Here is a 23967-nt window from a genome sequence, read left to right as displayed (position 1 = left end):
TCAGATCTGTAATTTTGACCACTGAAACTGTGAACTTGTTAACGGTGCTCATTAATCAACCACCCTCTTCACATAATGAATTATCATTTTACTTAGGTACTCATAACTTCAGTTAAATTTTAATGCTGTTGTTGTTCTTTGTATCAGTGTTGATCATAAAAGTGAAAAAGGTACACAGGATAAGAACCATTTATTTATGCTGTGTTCCTTTGGTAAAATATTGTCCTCTGTGCTTGGCAGAATTCCCTTGAGAGACACGGCTAACAACCTGGGTATTGGCTAAGGAGGGCAGGGGACACTTCCAGCTAATTACATGGTGAAAGAGCCTGGACCTCACCACTGGCAAGCTGAGGAATGGTGAGTGTGTTTCTTGAAGGAACATTCAATGAGCTAGACTTAATCTAGAGTCAGGCAAAATTTAGAAAATCAGGCTAGCATCCTGAAAGTTCCAGGTTTAAAAAAAAAAAAATCACAATTTTAGAAGTTAGGAAAAAGTTTTAGAACATTATATATATATTTGGAACATAAGAAGTTAGAAGTTGTTTGGAGATTCAAATGGATAGGTTAAGTCCAGGCACCAGCACAGCAATTAGGACAGCAGAAAATTAAATTGATCCTGAAGCTAAGCCTGTTCAGCTCAGGCACTTGAGCAATTGCCTGCCAAGGAGTGAAAGTGGATTGGCTCAGCCCTTGGGAGCCAGCTGTGGTGGGGACCGTGGGGCATGTGGACAGTGGTTGCAGGAAGGTGCTAGAGCTGGCTGAGGGCAGGTGTGTGGCTGACAGCTGGCTGTGTTAGATGTGCCCTGAGGGTTCCAGTATTTGTTTTGGAGAAGCAGCAGAGCACTTTTACAAATGCAGCCTGATGCCAAGCCCACGTCGGCTCGCCAGGCTGTGGATGGGACACTGAGCAGGGATTGGACACTGAGCAGTTTAGAAACTACAGGGCCCTGGAGATTGTTTAAATTTGTATTCCCTCCCTACCTCCTGAAACACACGTAAAGATGTGTGTATGGGGTGGAGAGAGGAATGGATATATAGGGAAATATACTACGTCCTTATTCTCGGATAAATCTTACTCCTCAAACCCAGCATAAAAGGGTACATAAAGAAATCAGCAGCCACGTGTTAGCAAAAGCCCTCTTCTTACATGATCTCTGGGTCTCCTGCCTTGGTCACCTGGGCTGAGGAGGTAACGGGTGGTCCCCAGCACTCAGTGCTCAGGGTAAGAAGTCATGCTGGGGTGGGCTGGCTTCCCTCCTGGGAACCATCCACAGAAATGGGCACAGCCAGGGCCACCCATTCCTCTTTCCTACACTGGTGGAGTTGTTTTCAAAGGCCAGAAAAACCACTCATGTGAACAGAATTTACAAAATGTAACTATACGCCGGGTGCGGTGGCTCATGCCTATAATTCCAGCACTTTTGGAAGCCAAGGTGGGCAGATCACCTGAGGTCAGGAGTTCAAGGCCAGCCTAGCTAACATGGTGAAACTCTGTTTATACTAAAAACGTAAAAAATTAGCTGGGCTTGGTGGTGCGCACCTGTAATCCCAGCTACTTGGGAGGCTGAGGCAGGAGAGTTGCTTGAACCCAGGAGGCGGAGGTTGTAGTGAGCCGAGATTGCTCCATTACACTCCAGCTTGGGCAACAAGAGTGAAACTCCATAAAAAAAGAAAGAAAAAAAAAAACCCCACAGAAATTAGCTGTAATCTTATGAGAGAAAGTATTCTAGTAGATACTGCTATCTGAGGCTCATCAAGAGTCCAGAGAACTTCCAGCTTGGATTAGCGAGAAAAACAGGAGTCAACAGCAATTCCAAGTGCAGAACACAGGGATGAGCTCTAATTAGAAATGGGAGGCACACTTACTCCAAACCATCTGGCCATACTACCTACAAGATAACTGATGCCTAAGTTCTCTTGGATTTCTGAGCAGGAACCAGTTATCACAAAGTAGGATGCAGGCCAGTGGTGCCATTTGAATGCATCACAGGGTACGAATGAGCACGTGGGTAAAGGGGTGGCATAACCAGGAAATGATCCATTGTCCTTTCCTGGTTGGTGTAAGACAACATGTATAGCCAGAGACATGTAAGTGATAGAAGATTTTTATAATGTGATCATTTACATGTCTCCTGCTTGGTTTATCTTAAAAATACAATTAATAATCACATGCAGGTGCCTGGATATCTATTTTATTTGGCCAACACATAATTTAAAAAATGATTCATTGCCAACCAAAAAATTAAAACACTTAATAAAGAAATCAAGATTTCTCCCTTTCCTCAGGGGAGACGGGAAGATTTGTGACATTGTAATATACTTGCCTGAAGCTGGACAGTGGGTGCCTTCTCACCCCATTCTCTGCACCCGAGCTCATCCGTACTCAGGTCAACTCTACTGGTCCCCCTAGGCAGTTATGATTTTAACCCTTAACTATACCTTCTATGACCTTTAGGATCTGCACTCAGAGTCAATCTTAGCCTGACAAATTATTAAAGAAAAATCTTGACAATTTTGACTACAAAACTGCAACCAACAGATGCAATTACAATTAGGTATTTCTCAGCAGAGACACCCTCAGGCATCCCCAAGTGTCCCCTAAGGAGCCAACACCGCTCCCATATGACAGCTACCGAGTTAATATTTTCAGTGAGTGCTATGTCACCTCTTCATTTTGAAGATCTTAATATATTTCTGAGATTTTCTTCCTTTCCTTTTTAATAAAAGTTAAACCTAAGAATTAGTCATCGATAGCTGAACATATCTTTAGAGAGTGGACAGTTTTCTTCAAATTCTGACCACTGACTCCAAACCCACAACTCAAGCTTTTATACAAATCAGGTAAAAGGATAAAGAACAAAGGACATTTGATAGCTCCCAATAACTAGGCACTTACACTAAGCGGCTTTTTCCTGAATTTGTTCTTATTAATGCTTGCTTTCTGGCAATGGGAATAACGAATCAATGTTTATCACAGATGCTTATCAAACACCCTTGGAGGAATAATACCATACAATGATGCAGTGAGAGAGCTAACAGGGAGAAGGGCTGCCTGGAAATGCTAAGTCCTGAATAAATTACTAGGCTGCAGCCTAGCCACTGAAGACGGAAGTCTAGATATTTCTATTATAAAACCACTGAATGGAAGACTTGAAAAACTAGATATTTTAGCTTAAGATGCCCACAGTATAAGAAGAATTCATCCTGGCTAGGCATAGTGGTTCAGTGCCTTTAATCCCAGAACTTTGGGAGGCTTACGCAGGAGGATCACTTGAGGCCCTGAATTCAAGATCAGCCTGGGCAACATGGCAAGACCCTGTCTCTACAGCAACAACAAAAAACCCCCAAAATTATCTGGATGTGGTGGCGCATGTCTGTAGTCCTAGCTACTTGGGAGGCTGAGATAGGGGCATTGCTTGAGTCCAGGAGTTTGAGCTGCAGCGAGCTGTGCTTGTGTCACTGGGCTCCAGCCTGGGTAAAAGAGCAAGTCCCTATCTCCAATAAATCAATAAACAGAAAATACATAAAAAGAATACACTTCTCCCTGACTTCCCTTAAAAAAAAATTCATCTTAAGGAGGTTTATTCATTTTTTTGAACAAAGGACTTGTTAATCTAAATTGATGTTGGTTATAAAAATGTAATGGAGTACACGATTTATGAAAAATATTTCAAAGCTGGCTTAAAAATAAATGATCATTTAAATAAATGATAGTGATGAGCCCATTTTTCTTTGAATTAAGATGTATCTGAATTTAAATGTACTCCTATTCATTTCAACTATTTTAATATATTAAATTTTTAATCCAAGTAATTATTATTCAAACTTTAACAAAATCATACTACTACATGTAGGGAATCTGTCCATTATAACATCTACACTACAGAAAAATTAATAAAATATCTTACAATATTATGAAACTTACATCCCTGAAAATTTTTTTAAAAAAGCAAAGCTGTTCAAAGTCCAGTGCTGCATTAAAGGGCTTACATGAAAGAAGCATATTTTTCTTTATTGATGGTATACTCCATGTCTCCTATGGAAAGCACTAGACTAGATGTAAGAATAGGGTGTTGAAGGTGATTAAAAAGGATCAACTCATAGCCCTTACCATGCTGTAATCTAATAGAAAAGACATATGGCACCCAAATCATTCAGGAGTGTGAGTGCAGGGAGAGTGTACGCCGGCACTGTCAGGAGGGAAACAGTAAGGAAAGCGCTAAGTCTCAGGTGTCCAAATTGGAACTCTGGTACTCAGGCAGGTGCTGCCTAAGTCATCAAAGAAACATAATAAACACCGGAATGAACACTGGACTACGGTTTTGTCAAATTTTGTTTTGTTTTTACAAAGAAATAGTAGTATGTTGGAATTTAATAAGTGAATCCATTTTTACTTGCAGCAAAAGTCATGAAAATAGTTTCACTTTAGCTCTACCAAAAGCAAACAGCACATATGAATATAACAATGATAAAAACATCTTCCAGGGGATCAGTGAAGCTTTATTCACTTTAAAAAGCACACTCTGTAAGGACACCAGGCAAAATTTATATTACTATTCTAGAAAATATAGTACTTAATATAATACTACATCTTGTAATGCTGAGATCTGTCCAAAATATTCCTCTCTTAACCAACAGAGTGGCTCCTCTGTATCCTTCTTAAAAATTAATTTTATGTAATTTTCTATAAATGAATCTAAATTGAAGATTCCAGAGGTAACCCATTTCCCCGTTAAAAAGAAACTTAGATTTATGTTAGAAGAAGAGGGGTCACGAATCTTGGTTGACATGGTTTGGAGGATCTTTGTCCTCCAAATCTCATGTTGAAATGTGATTTCCAACAATGGAGGTGGGTCTGGGTGGGAGGTATCTGAATGACAGGGATGGATCCCTTTTGAATGGTTTAGCACCATCCCTTTGGTGGTAAGTGAGTTCCCACTCAGTTCATGTGAAATTTGGTTGTTCCGAAGTCTGGGACACTCTACCGCTCGCTCTCATGCTCGTGCTGTTGCCATGGGACGTGCTTGCTTGTGCTTTGCCTTCCTCCATGATTGGAAGCTTCCTGAGGCCCCACCAGAAGCTGAACAGATGCTGGCACCATGCTTCTAAAGCCTGCAGAACCACAAGCTAATTAAACCTCTTTTCTTTATAAATTACCCACTGTCAGGTATGTGTTTATAGTAACACAAAAATGGACTAATACATTGCCCAAATAAGTCAGATTAGAAACTGGACTATTTTTTTCTTAATGCATACATTTCTTTCCTTATACTCTTCACTGTTTTACTTATTAATATAAAACAAAACTCGAAAGAGTTCGAAAAGTGATATTATTAGGTTTGAATTCCTGGATTCAATAACCAAGATATGGTTTTAAACAATCATCCCAAGAAAAACATGCTCAGTTTTTAACGCTCTTATGAACTAGAAAGTGAAGTCACATCAACATGAATCAAGACACGCACCCAGTAGAGATCATGAAGCACTTGGGTGTGACTGGGAATGTCAACACACTCCATCTCGAGACATCAACTGTGAAGAATGATCAATTTTACTAGTAATTATGCAGCCCTCTCTCAGTATCCTTCTATGAACTCTAGGGCTTGAGTTTAGGAATTAAGAGACACAGATAGAACCAGTTTTAATAAGCTATACTAATAGCTAGAGGTTAAAAATAAGTGGAGTTACCAGGCATTCAAATGAGGAATCAGTAGGACAACTGTGCCCTGAGATGGCTGGTGAGAATTCAGCCCTGCTGAATGTGGTGCAAGTTCAGGGCTGGTGCCTGGCCACAGGGCCTACAGTTCAGCTGTTCAGACCTAGCTCGACCTCCTGCAATTGTGGAAGGTGAACAAGCAGCACTAAAGAGAGGCTCAGGGAGTCCATACAGATACACGACAAGGCCTTTATGCACACCGAAGACAGTGATGCTGTCCTTCTGTTCCCACCCCAGGTGTCAGACCACTTGGCACCTTGCTGGGTCTGGGTCTGGAAGGTTTTAATACCCAAAGTATTTGCATTTAATGCTAATGCCATGCCCACTCAGAAGCATTTGGGGCTTAGAGAACGTTCCCCAAGCATGGTAGTATTGATGCCCCAGGACCTTTGGTTTACTCATCTGCAGAGAACAATTTTTCCTATAATCCAGCCCTTCACTTGACTGAGTAGGAGCCTGGGCATAAGGAATACTAGTGGCTGAGCATGGCTGAAGAATGATTTTACTTCGTGCTATCGGCTTTGGCACCTTCACCAAGGCATGGCCTTAAGGTAAGGAGACAATGAGCTGTGTCATTCCAGGTGGCTGTGTTCCTAGCTAAGTTCATAATTAAAGACCCATCCTGTGTGCTTCCTTGGGTACAAAGAAATGGTGCTCTCCATGGGAAAAGGAGAGAGGACCCCCTCTCAAGGGGAGACAGCTCCAATCCTTGGTCTTCTCCCCTGTCTGGACACAAAGACTTTGAGGCACGGAAGCCATGAGCATTGAAACTCCAGAGGCAGCTACAGCTTGTATACTGGTGTCTAATGCATATTATCAGTAGAGTTAATATTTACTGAGGCCAGCACTTTAAAGGTATTAACTTGTTTTCTTGTCATAACATTTTATGATGTAAGAACTATTATTATGCCCTTGGAATAGCTGAGGAAACTGAGGGACATGAAGCTAAGAGGCTTGTCTAAAGTCACACAGCTAGTAAGCCACAGAACCAAGGTGTGGGCACAAGGCAGTTGTCCCCAGGGTCTCCACTTTCACCATGGAAGACCCCAGCATTTGTCTCTGAGAAGGAAAGGTGCAGCTAATGCTTCCCTGCTTTATGGCTTCCTCTAAAACTTAACAAGTTTCTCTTGCTCAGTAAACCAGACAAGAGGATACAGCATCCTCACCATTGAGAGTTATCAGAACTCAGGAATCAATGAATGACACAAAATACACCTATTCAAAAGAATTCTAAAAATGCTTCTGTAAAGGAGAATACGTAAAAAACATTTATTTAGCTATTCTGCAATGATGGCTCAAAGGAAAGAATAAGACATGCTGGCAGAATTTCAAATATTTATAGACTTAAAGCAATGGTAAACTGCAACAAGCTGATGACTGCATGGTGGTGTTGTCAGCTAATTAAAAAGAGTACCTGAGCTTTACAGAGCAAGGTGCATGTTTGAGTTTTACTTACCTGAGCCAGCGTAACAGGGCAGTTAAGAATCAGATGCTCTGACTCAGATTAGGCCCTCCCACAGACTACCTATGTGCCCTGGGACAAGTTCTCCAACTGCTGGGTTCTTAAGCTATTATTTATCAATGACCAACTATGTACATATATCATCTAATTTTTACCACATTCCCTATGCAGTACACATGACCATCATCATCACATCTCACATGTGCAAAACAGTTCAGAGATGTTAAGTAACTCATTTAAGTTTACAGTGCCACAAACTAAAGAGCTGGGGTGTAAAACCAGGTTTGCAGATTCTAAAGCCACACCTCTTATCATTCTCTGACACTTTCCTCCTATAAGATGAAAAACTGGTAGCTATGCTCCCCACACTCTTTTTTAAAAATAAAATCTTCTTTATAAAGAGTTCCCATTAGGTTGAGTCAAGAAATTGGGGTTACTTTAGGAACTATTACAGTAATCATATAAAGTCCGGGTCAGAAGAGGCCTTTACAAAAGTCAATTTGTTCAACTTACCCTTGTACCTCAACCCTGTTCAATTATCTGGAAACCTGAAGGACAGCAGCTAATTGATAGACCGAGATAAAACATCCATACATGTTTGTGTGCACATATGGCCTGTTCCAAGCACGCCAAAGCCTGTGCTAGGCAGGATCTCAGCATCTGGTTCATACTTACAGGACTGCATATTAAGGCCACATATTTTAAATAATTGTCACAAAGAAACATCTATGTGTGAATTTCTCAGTGTAGTCTCAGGAAAGGTGATTTTGAAATAAAACTTTGAATAATGCATCCAGACCCAAGCTCTTTTCGACATACAAGTCACACTTACTTATAGTGGAAAAGAAACTACCTCACATGTAAACGGATAGGCCAGGGTAACTATAGTTAACGTCAACTTGCCTCTGGCTGCATGCTGCAGGCATCTCTTTGAAAACAGGGCTTTCATCAAATTTTCCCTCTTATCTTTTTTGTTTCATGTTGTCTTCAAAAAACTTGCCATTTTTATTGTGATTTTTCTTGGTGGTGCTAGTATTGTTTAAATATAATAGAATGGGTGCCAAATACTTGATAATATGCTGCATTTGCTAAATGTACATCTGTTTAAATGTGTTATGGAAAGGAGATGGAGGTATAGAGTTTCAGAATGAAAATAGTTACATTTACCTGTAACAGGTATTTATGTAATATAATAGCTACCACTTGCTATTTTGCCCCAGAATGCAAAGTTCTTTAATTATTTTCAATACCTGCAACTTCTGTGATTTCTATGTACCAAAGTGGCTGAGACAGGAATATTACTATAATTAATACAAATGTTCTCAAACTCCTGAAAGATCTATAGCAATTTTAGAAACAATAGTAAATATAATTAATCACAGTAAAATTGATAGTGCTTATATACTAAATTCTGTCAAACATGTTATTGAGATAAATTATTCCTTATGAAAAATGTTAAAAATGCAGGTGTTTTCATTTATACAAATATATCTAATTATACATGGATGAAACATGGTAAAAAACAAATATGTCCTATTCAAGTTATTTTATATTAATTTTGAGAGTACATTGCCCCGTGGTTCTATATGAAACATTTATTTTGTAGACATTTACCTCACAACCTAAGATTTGCTGCATCAAAATGTCAAATCCTTAAAGGAACACATAATTTGGGGGAAGGAAAATAAAAAATTGCTTTGCTTACAGGATCAAGTAAAACTAAGTGTTTACATTTCAAGAAATGTTTTGAAGAAAAGAAGGTTTCAGATGGTATTAGTCCAGGTAAAGGCCAAATGAATTAATATACATGAACAAAAAACTAGTCATTGCTTTGTGATGGGTTTGTAAAACATCCTAAAATAAAGCCGATGGTCATGTCAGTTTTTAGTCATTATTGCCTATATGTTAAATAATTCCATGCATTAGTACGAACTGAACAGACTTTACATTTTCTGTTAAAAGCCCACCATCCACAACTAATTTTTAAAGAGGGCCAATTCTTCAGAAGGCAAAACAATCTTAGCTAATAACTGACAATGCCTCCGAATAAAATGTCAAGCAATTACCCAGTGTTTGAATTTGCTGTCCTCCTGCTCCTAAGCTAGCAGGCAAGCTGGCCTGGCATGTGACAAGTGCAGACGATGGCGGCTGGCTCATCCTCTGCAGGACAGACTTCCCATTTTATTTCTAGAAGGAATGAATGAATTTGTTTCACCCACATTGCCTCTTGGGCCCAGTCTGTCTTTATGACCAACAGCACCTATTTGAGGTGGACGACTCAGAAGGCCGCAGTAGAGGAAACACAGGCTAACCAGCCCACACAAGGATGAGTGCAAAGTTTCACAAGTTCTTCCAACTGACGAAAACAACTAATAATATATTGAAATCCACACTTGAGGCAGTTCCTTTCCTTCCCCCTCTCTCATTCCTTTTTCCATTTCCCCATGATTTCCCTTTTAATTGAGGGCCTCCTGTGCGAAGGTGGAAAACATGTGGCTGGAAGATAAACCACTCACCAGCCATCACCTCTGGGCTTGAACTGAACTGAGAGAGCCTGGGGAAGAGCTGCTGCAGAGGTTTAAGTAGGGAAACACAGTAATAAACCACATGTGGTGCTTCTAGAATAATAGCAAATGCATAGTAGTGTCACCATTGCTACTAGCTACTAGGAAACCTGGTATTTTGGAACTGAGGACTTCAGAGATCATCTAGTTGAGTTTCCTCAACTTACAAATGAGGAAACTAGGGCCCAGAGAAGTTCACAATCACAAAGTCAGTTAAAATACAGATCTAGGAATTCCACATCTAAATTCAGTGTTCTTCCAACCGAGCAATGTGGTGATTACCTATCAATAACACCCCAGCAATTTATCTATGATTAATGTTATATTTTAACTTTTCTGCTTAAAAACACTACCTATCAAATTTAAACTTGAAATTAGGTAAAAAACCCTGGACAATTGGATGGTTTTAAGAATTTCTATGGAATATGATAGTTTGTACAAGACTGCTCAAGTCTAAAGATAACAGCAAGTTCTGTATTTATGAGCATGGTATACTGGCTAATTTGTCTGACAGAGAACATACTGTATTTTTCAGAAAAAGCAAATCCCAAAGTGGCACATGCTGTGAAGACAACGCTTTTAAGATTATTACCTAGTAAATAATCAGGTAACTGTGACATGACTTATTGGCATTTAGTCTAAAGTTGTATCAAGGCCATGTGTTACCAAAGGCATCTCTTCAATGCATAATTTATAACATAACCTCCACGACTACCTGAGAGACCCAGGTAGAATAATGAATTAATATTGCAGAAATAGACCCTTCGAGGATTAGTTGACATTTAGCTAAGGTCACAAGGGCACCTGGATTAGCAGTTGCAGGCTATTCCTCACAGAGAACTTGCCAGATGATAAAATATATCCAACGTATTCCCAGAATTTAAAATAAACCTCTTCAGAATGTTTAGTTTGGATGTCCAGGCACGGAAGGGCCTATTGTTGCTTAGGACTTATACTGGGTCATATGTTTGTAAAAAGTACAAACTACTGGTGCCAAAAATAAGCCATCTACATAAACATTGAGTTGGGGAACGAACGAAGAACAGCCAGGAAAAGCCGGGCGCGGCGGCTCACGCCTGTAATCCTAGAACTTTGGGAGGCTGGGCTGGGGGGATCACGAGGTCAGGAGATCAAGACCATCTTGGCCAACATGGTGAAACCCCATCTCTACCAAAAATACAAAAATTAGCTGGGTGTGGTGGCAGGCGCCTGAGTCCCAGCTACTTGGGAGGCTGAGGCAGAAGAATCGCTTGAACCTGGGAGGCAGAGGTTGCAGTGAGCTCAGATCATGCCACTGCACTACAGCCGGCAACACAACGAGACTCCATCTCAAAAAAAAAAAAGGTGAGGCATAAGAAAAAGAGGAAGAAAAAAGGAAATAAAGAGATAAATAGGTAAAGAAGGATAAAGAAAAGAGGGGTAGAGAGGAATGGAATGAAAATAAATAATGAACGAAAAATGAAGATAGGAATCACATGATGGGTAGAAAAACAGAGAAAGGGCAGGAGACAAGTGGGGAAAAACAGTTGTAATGATGGGGACCGAAGACCAGGGATGTGCACAGCTGTGACAGAGCAACAGTTTTTCCTGGGGCTTGACTAGAACAGAACCATAAATGGAGGGAGATGCAGAAAAGGAGGAGGTGCTTGTATCTATATTGGGATATTAACTTGCCCTGAAATATTGCTATTTCCAAAGGTTTTACCTTCATCCTTGATATTCCTTCTTCTCACTCTACAAAAACTCTTGAGGAGCCTCCTCCAAACCTGTGGCTTCAGCTCCAGAAATGTTGATGACTTTCGGACTATAGAAACTATTACTTCTAGTCCACAGTAGCATATTCAACTTCCCAGTGAACATCTCCACTTAATCTTAAAGGAGCATTGAACTTAAAATGTGCAAAGCTGGGATTGCTGGCAATATGGCTGAATAGGAACATCTCCGGTCTGCAGCTCCCAGCCAGATCAACCCAGAAGGTGGGTTATTTCTGCATTTCCAACTGAGGTACCTGGTTCACCTCACTGGGATTGGTTGGACAGTAGGTGCAGCCCATAGAGGGAGAGCTGAAGCAGGGTGGGGCGTCATTTCACCGGGAAGTGCAAGAGGTTGGGGAATTTTCTCCCCTACCCAAGGGAAGCTGTGGGGACTGAGCCTGAGGAACCCTGCACTCCAGCTCAGATACTGAGCTTTTCCCACAGTCTTCACAACCCACAGACCAGGAGATCCCCTCCAGCGCCTACCCCACCAGGGCCCTGGGTTTCGAGCATAAAACAGGATGGCTGTTTGGGCAGACACTGAAATAGCTGCAGGAGTTTTTTTTTTTTTTTTCTCCCCATACCCCAGTGGCTCCTGGAATGCCAGTGAGACAGAACCGTTCACTCCCCTGGAAAGGGGTGCTGAAGCCAGGGAACCAAGTGGTCTGACTCGGCAGGTCCCACCCTCACAGAGCCCAGCAAACTTAGATCCATTGGCTTAAAATTCTTGCTGCCAGCACAGCGGTAGTCTGAGATCGACCTGGGATGCCCCAGCTTGGTGGGAGGAGGGGCACCTGACATTGATGAGGCTTGAGTAGGCGGTTTTCCCCTCACACTGTAAACAAAGCTTTTCCCCTCACACTGTAAACAAAGCCACCAGGAAGTTCGAACTGGGTGGAGTCCACTGCAGCTCAGCAAGGCCACTGTGGCCAGACTACCAGATTTCTCCTTTCTGAGCAGGGCATCTCTGAAAAAAATACAGCAGCCCCAGTCAGAGAATTATAGATAAACTCCCCACCTCACTGGGACAAAACACCTGGTGGAAAGGGCGGCTGTGGGCAGCTCTGAAGAGAACAGCAGATCTACCAGCACAGTGTTCGAGCTCTGATAAAGGGACAGACTGCCTCCTCACGTGGGTCCCTAACCCCCCGTGGATCCTGACCAGAGGACACTTCCCAGTAGGGGCCGACAGACACCTCATACAGGAGAGCTCTGAGTGGCATCTGGTGGTTGCCCCTCTGGTCTGAAGCTTCCAGAGGAAGGAACAAGCAGCAATCTTTGCTGGTCTGCTGCCTCTGCCAGTGATACCCAGGCAAACAGGGTCTGGAGCAGACCTCCAGAAAACTACAGCAGACCTGCAGCAGAGGGGCCAGACTGTTAGAAGGAAAACTAACAAACAGAAAGGAAGAGCACGTTCACTCAGAGACCCCATCCGAAGGTCACCAACATCAAAGACCAAAGGTAGATAAATCCATAAAGATGGGGAGAAACCAGCGCAAAAAGGCTGAAAATTCCAAAACCAGAAGGCCTTTTCTCCTCTAAAGGATCACAACTCCTCGCCAGCAAGGGAGAAAAACTGATTGGAGAATGAGTTGACGAATTGACAGAAGTAGGCTTCACAAGGCGGGTAATAAAAAACTCCTCTGAGCTAAAGGAGCAGCCCTAACCCAATGCAAGGAAGCTAAGAACCTTGAAAAAAGGTTAGACGAATTGCTAACTAGAATAACCAGTTTAGAGAAGAATGTAAATGACCTGATGGAGCTGAAAAACACAGCCCGAGAACTTTGTGAAGCATGCACAAGTATCAATAGCCAAATCGATCAAGCAGAAAAAAGGATGTCAGAGACTGAAGATCAACTTAATGAAATTAAGTGAGATGACAAGAGTAGAGAAAAAAAGAATAAAAAGGAACGAACAAAGCCTCCAAGAAATATGGGACTATGTGAAAAGACCAAATCTGCATTTGATTGATATACCTGAAAGTGACGAGGAGAATGGAACCAAGTTGGAAAACACTCTTGAGGATATTATCCAGGAGAAATTCCCCAATCTAGCAAGACAGGCTAACATTCAAATTCAGGAAACACAGAGACCACCACAAAGATACTCCTCGAGAAGAGCAACCCCAAGACATAATCGTCAGACTCACCAAGGTTGAAATGCAGGAAAAAATGTTAAGGGCAGTCAGAGAGAAAGGTCAGATTACTCACAAGGGAAGCTCCTCAGACTAACAGTAGATATCGCTGCAGAAATCCTACAAGCCAGAAGAGAGTGGGGCCCAATATTTAATATTCTTAAAGAAAAGAATTTTCAACCCAGAATTTCATATCCTGCCAAACTAAGCTTCATAAGTGAAGGAGAAATAAAATCCATTACAGAAAAGCAAATGCTGAGAGATTCTGACACTACCAGGCCTGCCTTACAAGAGCTCCTGAAGGAAGCACTAAACATGAGAAGAACAACTGGTACCAGCCACTGCAAAAACACACCAACTTTAAAGACCATCAAAACTATGAAGAAATTACATCAACTAATGGGCAAAATAACCAGCTATCATCATAATGACAGGATCAAATTCACATATAACAATAGTAACCTTAAATGTAAATGGGCTAAATGCCCCAATTAAAAGACACAGACTGGCAAATTAGGTAAAGAGTCAAGACCCATCAGTGTGCTGTATTCAGGAGACCTATCTCATGTGCAAAGACACACACGGGCTCAAAACAAACGGGATGGAGGAATATTTACCAGGCTAATGGAAAGCAAAAAAAATCAGGAGTTACAATCCTAGTCTCTGATAAAACACACTTTAAACCAACAAAGATCAAAAGAGACAAAGAAGGGCATTACATAACGGTAAAGGGATCAATGCAACAAGAAGAGTTAACTATCCTAAATATACATGCACCCAACACAGGAACACCCAGATTCATAAAGCAAATTCTTAGAGATCTATGAAGAGATTTAGACTCCCCACAATAATAGTGGGAAACTTTAACACCCCACTGTCAACATTAGACAGATCAATGAGACAGAAAATTAACAAGGATATTCAGGACTTGAACTCAGTTCTGGAAAAAGCGGACCTAAGAGATATCTACAGAACTCTCCACCCCAAATAACAGAATATACATTCTTCTCTTCAATTCATCATGCTTATTTTAAAATTGACCACAAAACTGGAAGTAAAACACTCCTCAGTAAATGCAAAAGAATGGAAATCATAACAAACAGTCTCTCAGACCACAGTGCAATAAAATTAGAACTCAGGATTAAGAAACTCAATCAAATCAGCACAACTACATGGAAACTGAACAACCTGCTCCTGAGTGACTACTGGGTAAATAATGAAATGAAGGCAGAAATAAAGATGTTTTTTGAAACCAATGAGAATGAAGACACAACGCACCAGAATCTCTGGAACACATTTAAAGAGTGTGTAGAGGGAAATTTACAGCACTAAATGCCCACAAGAGAAGGCAGGAAAGATAGAAAATTGGCACCAAAACTTCAAAATTAAAAGAACTAGAGAAGCAACAGCAAACAAATTCAAAAGCTACCCAGAGCCAAGACATAACTAAGATCAGAGCAGAACTGAAGGACATAGAGACACGAAAAACCCTTAAAAAAATCAGTAAATCCAGGAATTGGTTTTTTGAAAACATCAACAAAATAGACCACTAGCCAGACTAATAAAGAAGAAAGGAAAGAAGATCAAATAGATGTAATAAAAATGATATAGTATCACCACTGATCCCACAGGAATACAAATTACCATCAGAGAACAGTATAAACACCTCTATGCGAATAAACCAGAGAATCTAGAAGAAATGAATAAATTTCTGGACACGTAAACCCTCCCAAGTCTAAACCAGGAAGAAGTCAAATCCCTGAATAGACCGATAACAAGTTTTGAAATTAAGGCAGTAATTATTAGCCTACTAACCAAAAAAGGTCCAGGACCAGATGGATTCACAGTTGAATTTTACCGGAGGCACAAGGACGAGGTGTTACCATTCCTTCTCAAACTATTCCAAACAATAGAAAAAGAGGGAATCCTCCCTAACTCAGTTTATGAGGCCAACATCATCCTGATACCAAAACCTGGCAGAGACACAAAGAAGAAAATTTCAGGCCAATATCCCTGATGAACTTCGATGAGAAAATCCTCAATAAAATACTGGCAAATCAAATCCAGCAGCACATTAAAAAGCTTATCCACCACAATGAAGTCAGCTTCATCCCTGGGATGCAAGGCTGGTTCAACATATGCAAATCAGTAAGCGTAATCCATCACATAAACAGAACCAATGACAAAAACCACATGATTATCTCAATAGATGCAGAAAAGGCCTTCGACAAAATTCAGCAGCCCTCCATGCTAAAAACTCTGAATAAGTTAGATACGGGTGGAACATACCTCAAAATAATAAGAGGTATTTATGACAAACCCACAGCCAATATCATACTGAATGGGCAAAAGCTGGAAGCATTCCCTTTAAAAATCGGCACAAGACAAGGATGCCCTCTCTCACCAAACAAAGCTGGAGGCATCGCGCTACCTGACTTCAAACTCTACTACAAGGCTACAGTAACCAAAACAGCACTATACTGGTATCAAAACAGATATATAGACCAACGGAACAGAATAGAGGCCTCAGAAATAACACCACACATCTACAACCATCTGATCTTTGCTAAACCTGACAAAAACAAGCAATGGGGAAAAGATTCCCTATTTAATAAATGGTGTTGGGAATGAATATCTAGTCATACACAGAAAACTGAAACTGGACCCCTTCCTTACACCTTATACACAGATCAACTCAAGATGGATTAAAGACTTAAACATAAGCCCTAAAACCATAAAAATCCTAGAAGAGAACCTAGACAACACCATTGAGGACACAGGCATGGGCAAAGACTAAATGTCTAAAACACCAAAAGCAATGGCAACAAACGCCAAAATTGACAAATGAGATCTAATTAAACTAAAGAGCTTCTGCACAGCAAAAGAAACTATCATCAAAGTGAACAGACAGTCTACAGAATGAGAGAAAATTTTTGCAATCTATCCATCTGACAAAAGGCTAATATCCAGAATCTACAAAAAACTTAAACAAATTTACAAGAGAAAAAACAACCCCATCAAAAAGTGGGCAAATGATATGAACAGACACTTCTCAAAAGAAGACATTTATGCAGCCAACAAACATACAAAAAAATGCTCATGATCACCAGTCATTAGAAAAATGCAAATCAAAACCACAATGAGATACCATGTTATGCCAGTGAGAATAGCGATCACCAAAAAGTCAGGAAGCCTGGGCATGGCGGCTCACGCCTGTAATCCCAGCACTTTGGGAGGCCAAGGAAGGCGGATCACGAGATTGGGAGTTTGAGACCAGCCTGACCAACATGGAGAAAACCTGTCTCTACTAAAAATACAAAAATTAGCCGGGCGTGGTGGTGTACACCTGTAATTCCAGGTACTCAGGAGGCTGAGGCAGGAGAATCACTTGAACCTGGGAGGCGGAGGTTGCAGTGAGCCAAGATCACGCCATTGCACTCCTGCCTGGGCAAAAAGAGCAAAGAATTCCGTCTCAAGGAAAAAAAAAAAGTCAGGAAACAACAGATGCTGGAGAAGATGTACAGAAATAAGAACACTTTTACACTGTTGGTGGGAGTATAAATTAGTTCAACCATTGTGGAAGACAGTGTGGCGATTCCTCAAGGACCTAGAACTAGAAATACCATTTGATCCAACAATCCCATTACTGGTTATATACCCAAAGGTTTATAAATCATTCTACTATAAAGACACATGTATACGTATGTTTATCATGGCACTATTCACAATAGCAAAGACTTGGAACCAACCTAAATGTCCAACAATTGATAAAGAAAATAGATAGACTGGATTAAGAAAATGTGGCACATAAGCACCATGGAATACTACGCAGCCATAAAAATGGATGAGTTCATATCCTTTGCAGGGACATGGATGAAGCTGGAAACCATCATTCTCAGCAAACTATCACAAGAACAGAAAAGCAAACAGCGCATGTTCTCACTTGTACGTGTGTACCTGTGACAATGCATGGACACAGGGAGGGGAACATCATACCCTGGGGCCTGTCAGAGGGTGGGGTGTAAAGGAGGGATAGCATTAGGAGATGGAATGACGGGTACAGCAGACCACCATGGCACGTGTATACCCATGTAACAAAACTGCTCGTTCTGCACATGTACCCCAGAACCTAAAGCATTATAATAAAAAAAAATGTGCAAAGCTGAACTCTCCATTTTTACTGCCCACCCCCGCCCCCCATTTTCTAGTTTCTATGTTCCAGATTTTGGTGAATAGAAATATCTCCACTAACTTGCCCAAATCAGGAATTACTCTAAGTTCTTTCTATATAGTCCCTTCTCTCTCCAAATGGCTACTAAAATTTAACTCTTAACTGTTTCTAAACTTGCTCTTTCTCTTCATTCTACCGGTCTTCCTGATTTGAGCTCTCTCCCCTCCTCACTGTGTCCAATCCTAACGTTAGAGTTATATTCCTAAAAATTAGATCATGTTACTACCTGCTCAAAGGCCATCAACAGTCTCAGGCCCAAGGCCAACCTCCTTCCACGACCAGATCAGAGTTTCTAGCCTTCTCTCTGCCAACCTCTCCACCTTTACCTTCTACCATCCATGAACTCACTCACGGCATGATTACAACTGTTTTCAAACAATAGAGAAATGGACAAGACCCACATATTCCCTCTATTTGGGAAAATTTATGCCATCAATTCTTAGTATCTATATTTTTGTATGGATTTTTACATAAATTGAAGATTTTATTATTAAGCAAGTTTTCACTTGTTTCTGCAAAACAAGACACTGCATAGTTTTCAAGTATGGGAGGTGAGGATCCCTTAGTATGGCCATATCTGTTTTTCTCTCCCCCAGACTATCCCTTGGCTCTCGTAACACACAACTTTGTTTGTTTGTTTTTGGACACAGGGTTTTGCTCTGTTGCCCAGGCTGGAGTGCAGTGGAGTGATCATAGCTCAAGTGATCCTCCCATCTCAGCCTCACCAATAGCTGGGACTACAGGTGTGTGCCACCACGTCCAGCAAATCTTTGTATTTATTGTTGAAACAGGTTTTTGTCATGTTGCCCAAGCTGGTCTTGAACTCCTGGGCTAAAGTGATCAAATGATTCACCTGCCCCCACTTCCCAAAGTGCGGGGATTACAGGCATGAGCCATGGTGCCCAGCCATACCACGTACTCTATGATTTGTTCTCTTACGAGCTGCTCCTGCGCGGCATTGTTCTGTTGGACTGCTCTTGCCGGTTCTCTTTCTCACGATGTTGTGCTGATTACCTTCCCTAGCACGGTGCCAACACACAACACAGGCCCCGTAAAATCTGTTATCATCATCATCCTCACTATAATAAGAAGGAAAGTCTTCTCATATCTTTGTGATTACCAAATGTCTTAGTACGTTGGAAATCAGTACTAAACATTTCCTGGTGAATAAGTGGCTTTTAAGATTCTGCAGAGCTTTATCTGCCTCTGTGTGGGAAGACACAGGATGCTTATGTTATTCTGGCATGATATGCTTTGCATATTCACACAGAATCACAGGCATTTACTCTAAATTTTTGTCCCATAACCTTCCATGCCACATGATGAAAAATGTTAACAATCACAGAGTCACAGATGTGTCTGGGTTATCAAAGCCAGCTCAGTAACTGAGTATTTTCACACACACGAAACATTTCAGCAAACAATGGATATAACTGTATCTTTGGCAACAGCTAGGAGCTCACCTTTTCTTCATTACCAACACAACTCCAAGAAATATAATAACGAACAGCAAGATGCCCGCAATGACTCCAGCAATTTTAACTGTATGATCTGTCTGTTTCTCGGGTTCTGGGACTGGTTTCGGAGTGGCAGCTCCTGGAGATGAAAGGAAATGAAAAAGGAGAGACAGTAGGTGAGAGAGAATAAAGATGTCACATTTTTAAAAATTTCGCTGCATTTAACAGAATAATAAGACTTATCAGAGCCAGCAGACAGACAAGCTTTGATTTTTTAAACAGCTTTCATATGCACTGAAACGAGCGTAATTGTTCACATTGTTCTTCAATATTTTACTAAACCATAACACAAGCGGGACAGCAAACCCATGCGTGACCCTTTTCTAAAAGACTCTTCTGAAACAGGTTTTTGGTTTTTTTTTAAGAAAAATATTATTTTATTATCTCTATTGGTTCCTGCTCTTTCTGCCATTTAAAAACTTACTAACACCACAATAGCTATCCCTAAGCCTTTATCCAAATTTGATTTGCTGGAACATTTTCCTCAATTATTTTTCATAAACGAAGCAGTAATTCCATAACATATTAGTCCAAACACCTGGAAAACTCAGATAAGCTCATTCACCACGCATTTTTACCAGCAATTGTTTTTTAACACAAAAGAGTTTTTCCCCTGCCTTTGGAAATCTAAATCTAGGTCACATCTGGTAGGCAAAAGACTCCTTCTAAGCAATTTACTCACAAAGTGGGAAGTGGCTGATGATCACACCGCTGGCACCCACATTTAATATCTGTTTAAATGAGATAACCAGGGTCTTACGGGGCGGTGGCTGTCTTAGCTCCCCTTTCTCATGTCTAAAACATGAGACATGTTTGTCCTGTTTACTGTATAATGCGATGGAATGTCAAATTCATGTCTGATGAAATATGTTTCCTCTGCTAAGTGCATTCAGGATGAAAAATATTAGGAATGTAATGTTCAATTCCCTAAAAAGACTCCTTTTTAAAAGGGCTTGTACTTTTAAAATTAGAATGTGATGATGCTCTGAGTCACACCACCCTTACTAGGCGACAGGTCATTCTGAAAGGAGGAACTTTATGTCCACATTTTCCTCCTTAGAATTTTCTTTTTGTGTTGTTAAAAATGTGATTAAATTAGAGTGTTTGTAAACCAGCTCTTTCCACCCTGTCACGAGGTTTTCCACTCCTGCGTCACCCGACTCATGAAAACCTTCGCTGTCACTGTGTCTGAGCCCTTGTGCAGGGTGGACCAAGACCAGGAGGATAAACTCCAAAATGAGTCATCACTGAGAAAGAGGGAGTGCCAGGTATCACCTTCCATCTGTTTTTTTGTTTCCTTTGGAAACATGTAAATGATGTTTCTTTCCAAAGTTATTCCTGGTAAGATTTTATACATGAGGCCTTGCATTTGGAACATGGCTGTAGTCATTAGACTGACCCCAGGAAGTGAGTCAAGGTCAGGGGAGAAGTGAGTTGGAAGATCATTAGTGTTTCCATGACAAAGCCTATTCCAATCATTTGAGAGCCACAACAGCAGCCGTGATGCAGAAAGCACACCTTATGAGATAAAAACCCTTCTGAAGAAGCCTCTACAGGTCAGTTTTATTTTATTTCTGACAACGTCAAGAGGAAGTCCTGCTATTTTGTTTCAATGAATACCCCTCAAACTAGTTGTCCAGTTAAATCTTTAAGGTATTCATGTTAATTATCCTTTATGGTAATTACACCTGAAATATACCACTCCAATCAATATTCTATCGGAACATATCATCAGGTGGTTGACTGGGAGGAAATTGTCACATTAATCAAATTGCTAAGAAAAATCTAAAGACAAAATGTGTATGTGGATAAAAAAAAATTTTAAGCTAAGCAATCCATACAAAAAGAAGTAACATTTGAAATTCACAAAACTGAAAAAAGTCTAATTTTTTCTATTTTATGTGTCCAATTAAAACAAATTTTTAAAATAAAATCAAATTGGTTTGATTCTTCCAATGTTGACATACTGGAAGCCATTCCATTTATCTCACTAGTTACAGATAGCTAGCTCTCCATATATATTTCCTAAATAGATGAGTTAAGGTATGTTTTGTAACTAAGTAATGTCAGTAAATGCAACACTTGGGGAAAAATGTTTAAAAAACCTTATTTAGCTTAAGATATTTTACTATAAAAACAGCACAGATGTAATGCATACATTGTGAACACTCAGTAGAGGAGGGTCTGGCTCTGTGGGAACTGGTGAATGACTCTCCGTTCTGCTTTGGGCCAAGGAGGGGTGGTTACCTGCAGCCTTTCATCCCCTTTAGGAAGCAGCATGCATATTGCTATGCAGCCTATGGAAGCTCAGTATTATCATTTCTTAGCACTGACTTTTAACTCCTTTCACATTGCAGGTCAAGAGAATGAAATGTTGTATCTTGGCCTGACACAGTTGCAACGTGATGATGGTAGCAACCATGATAAATGGGACAGCGACTCAGAAAAGGTGGGAGGGCTGCCTGGGACTGGCCATCCGCTTGAGTCAGGTGTTTGGGTTTAGGACTCTGCAGAAGCATCAGTGTAAACACAAACAGCCCTCGGATAACCTGATGGGTGGGTGTCACTGACTCCAGGCCCCCTGCCAGGAAGTTCCTGCTTTCCTGTGTCCTATCCCTCTATCTCTGCCTGAAATGAACATCTTTAGGCTCTCCTTAAATAGGATGCTCCTCTCTCCTCTTTTATTGTTTTGGGAACATGTGGTTCTGGTTATACCTGTCAGCCGGCCTTGGACAGGGGATATTTTTGACAGAGCATGGTTGCAACTGATGGTTGTTTATTTTTCCTCACCCAAATCTATGTATTTAACAGTACAATTTCCAAACTGCTTGGCAAAAGAGTTGTTTTCATTCTATTTCCCCCTTGGTCTTGTTATTTTCTTGCCAGGTTTCTCATGGTATAAACTTTTCTTTTTTTCTTTTTGTATAAATTTTAATTGCTTATTAAAAGGAATTTTCTCTTCTTGTGTGTATTCTGTTAGGACAGCGATGTGCATTTAGTTTCTCTTGAAGAGAATAAACTTGCACGTGTCCATTTATCAGTGGATATTATCTAGGCCTGATACTGTATTGTATTCATTACACTGATGAATAAGCTAAGTATTACAGGGAGATTAAGAGACTGCTAAAATCCTAGCGCATATCCTCACAGATGCCCATTCTATTGACTCCTAGTGAGAACTCCGGTTATTACTTTTATAATGGCCACGAAAATAAAAAAGAGTGGTATTCCAGTCAAATTGCATTAAGATTTCAGTTATAACATCTAGTATGAAAAAAAAAAACCTCAAAAGAAATAGAATGATTATCCAACGCAGTATTTAGCTGGTTTTCAACTTGGCAGAAAACGATCTGCTTTGGCCCAGTGTTCAACGTTAAATTAAATAACAGCAGCAGGCCAGGCCGAGAACACGATGTACTCAGCCACTGGCTTGAGGTCTGGGCCCAATTTTGACTACTGAACTGGCTGCACAAATTTTCCCAAAAGATTCAAGGGTACAAGCCCAGAAGACCATGAAGGCTGTCAGTGATGCTCAGAGCTACTGACCATGCTGCCCACAGCACGGGCTGGTTTCACCCAGAGTGAACGGGAAGTCTTCCCAAAGGGAGGGGAGTGGCAGGGTTAGGAAGAGCCGCAGGGACAGCTCGGCTGCAGAACTTTGCACGGTGGTGACTAGTACGAGGCTGACCTTGAATGTGGAGGAAAAAAATCCAGCAATATTCTTCATTTATTCAACAAGCGTTTATTGAGTCCTTAACTGCTTGCCAAGCACTGTTTAAGGAATACGGTGGTGAGCAGATGGACAAAACAAAACTTCTGACCTCATGGAACTTAAATCCTTGTGTGGAAGACAGACACCAATGTAAGCCAATATTGTAGGCAGTGTCTGGCCAGGCTAGCTGTAGAGAAACTTCAAGGGGAGTGGGCTGTGGGGTGAAGGCAAGGCAGCTGCTAGGATGCGGGATTGGAGAAGGAATTACTGAGAAAATAATATTCGAGTAGAGACCTGAAAGAGGAAAGGGAGTGGGAGAGGCTGACATCCAGGGAGGAGGAAAAGGGAAAAGGTACAAGCAAGACTGAAATACTGAGTGTGACTGTAGTGCCGTGAACTGTGGAGAAGGTGAAGCACAATTTTGGGGTGGGGACAATTCCTTAGATCGCTGCAACTATTCTCTCTGCTTGAGAAGCCACTGGAGGATTCTGAGCAGAAGAGGAACTTGATCTGGCTTATAGTCAACGACACTATCCCGGCAGCTGTGTGTACTGCGGGCTGTAGCGGGCCACGGTGGAGACAGAGACCTCAGTTAGGAGGCTATTACAAAGATGCAGGGAAGACATTCATGGTTTGGAGTGAGAAGGTAACAGTGCAGGTGGCAAGATGCCGTCAAACTTGAGACATGCCGTGATGGTCCAGCCATCAGTTTTGCCAGTGAACTGGATGTTAAGTGTGTTAGGATAACAACCAGGTTTCTGGCAAGAGTCACTGGAGAGACGCAGCCGCTACTGACAGGGCGAGACTGCGAGGGGTGCAGATTTGGAGGGGTGGGTGGGAAGACAGAGAATTTAGTTTTGGACCAATGAGGTTTGAG

General features: G+C 41.1%; 1 protein-coding gene across 50 annotated transcripts in view; it reads right to left on the bottom strand.

Moving 5' to 3' along the window:
• PTPRM (protein tyrosine phosphatase receptor type M) overlaps positions 1 to 23967 on the bottom strand; it is an 829686-nt gene that overhangs the window by 244524 nt on the left and 561195 nt on the right. For all 50 annotated transcript variants that reach the window (XM_077975162.1, XM_077975163.1, XM_077975160.1 and 47 more), the window contains one exon: positions 19325 to 19457. In XM_077975162.1, coding sequence (XP_077831288.1) covers positions 19325 to 19457 — 133 coding nt within the window. The remainder of the gene's footprint in view (positions 1 to 19324; positions 19458 to 23967) is intronic.

This window comes from Macaca mulatta, chromosome 18, assembly GCF_049350105.2.
Source record: "Macaca mulatta isolate MMU2019108-1 chromosome 18, T2T-MMU8v2.0, whole genome shotgun sequence".
NCBI classification, from domain to species: Eukaryota; Metazoa; Chordata; class Mammalia; order Primates; family Cercopithecidae; genus Macaca; species Macaca mulatta.
This window is presented reverse-complemented; position numbering and strand designations above follow the sequence as displayed.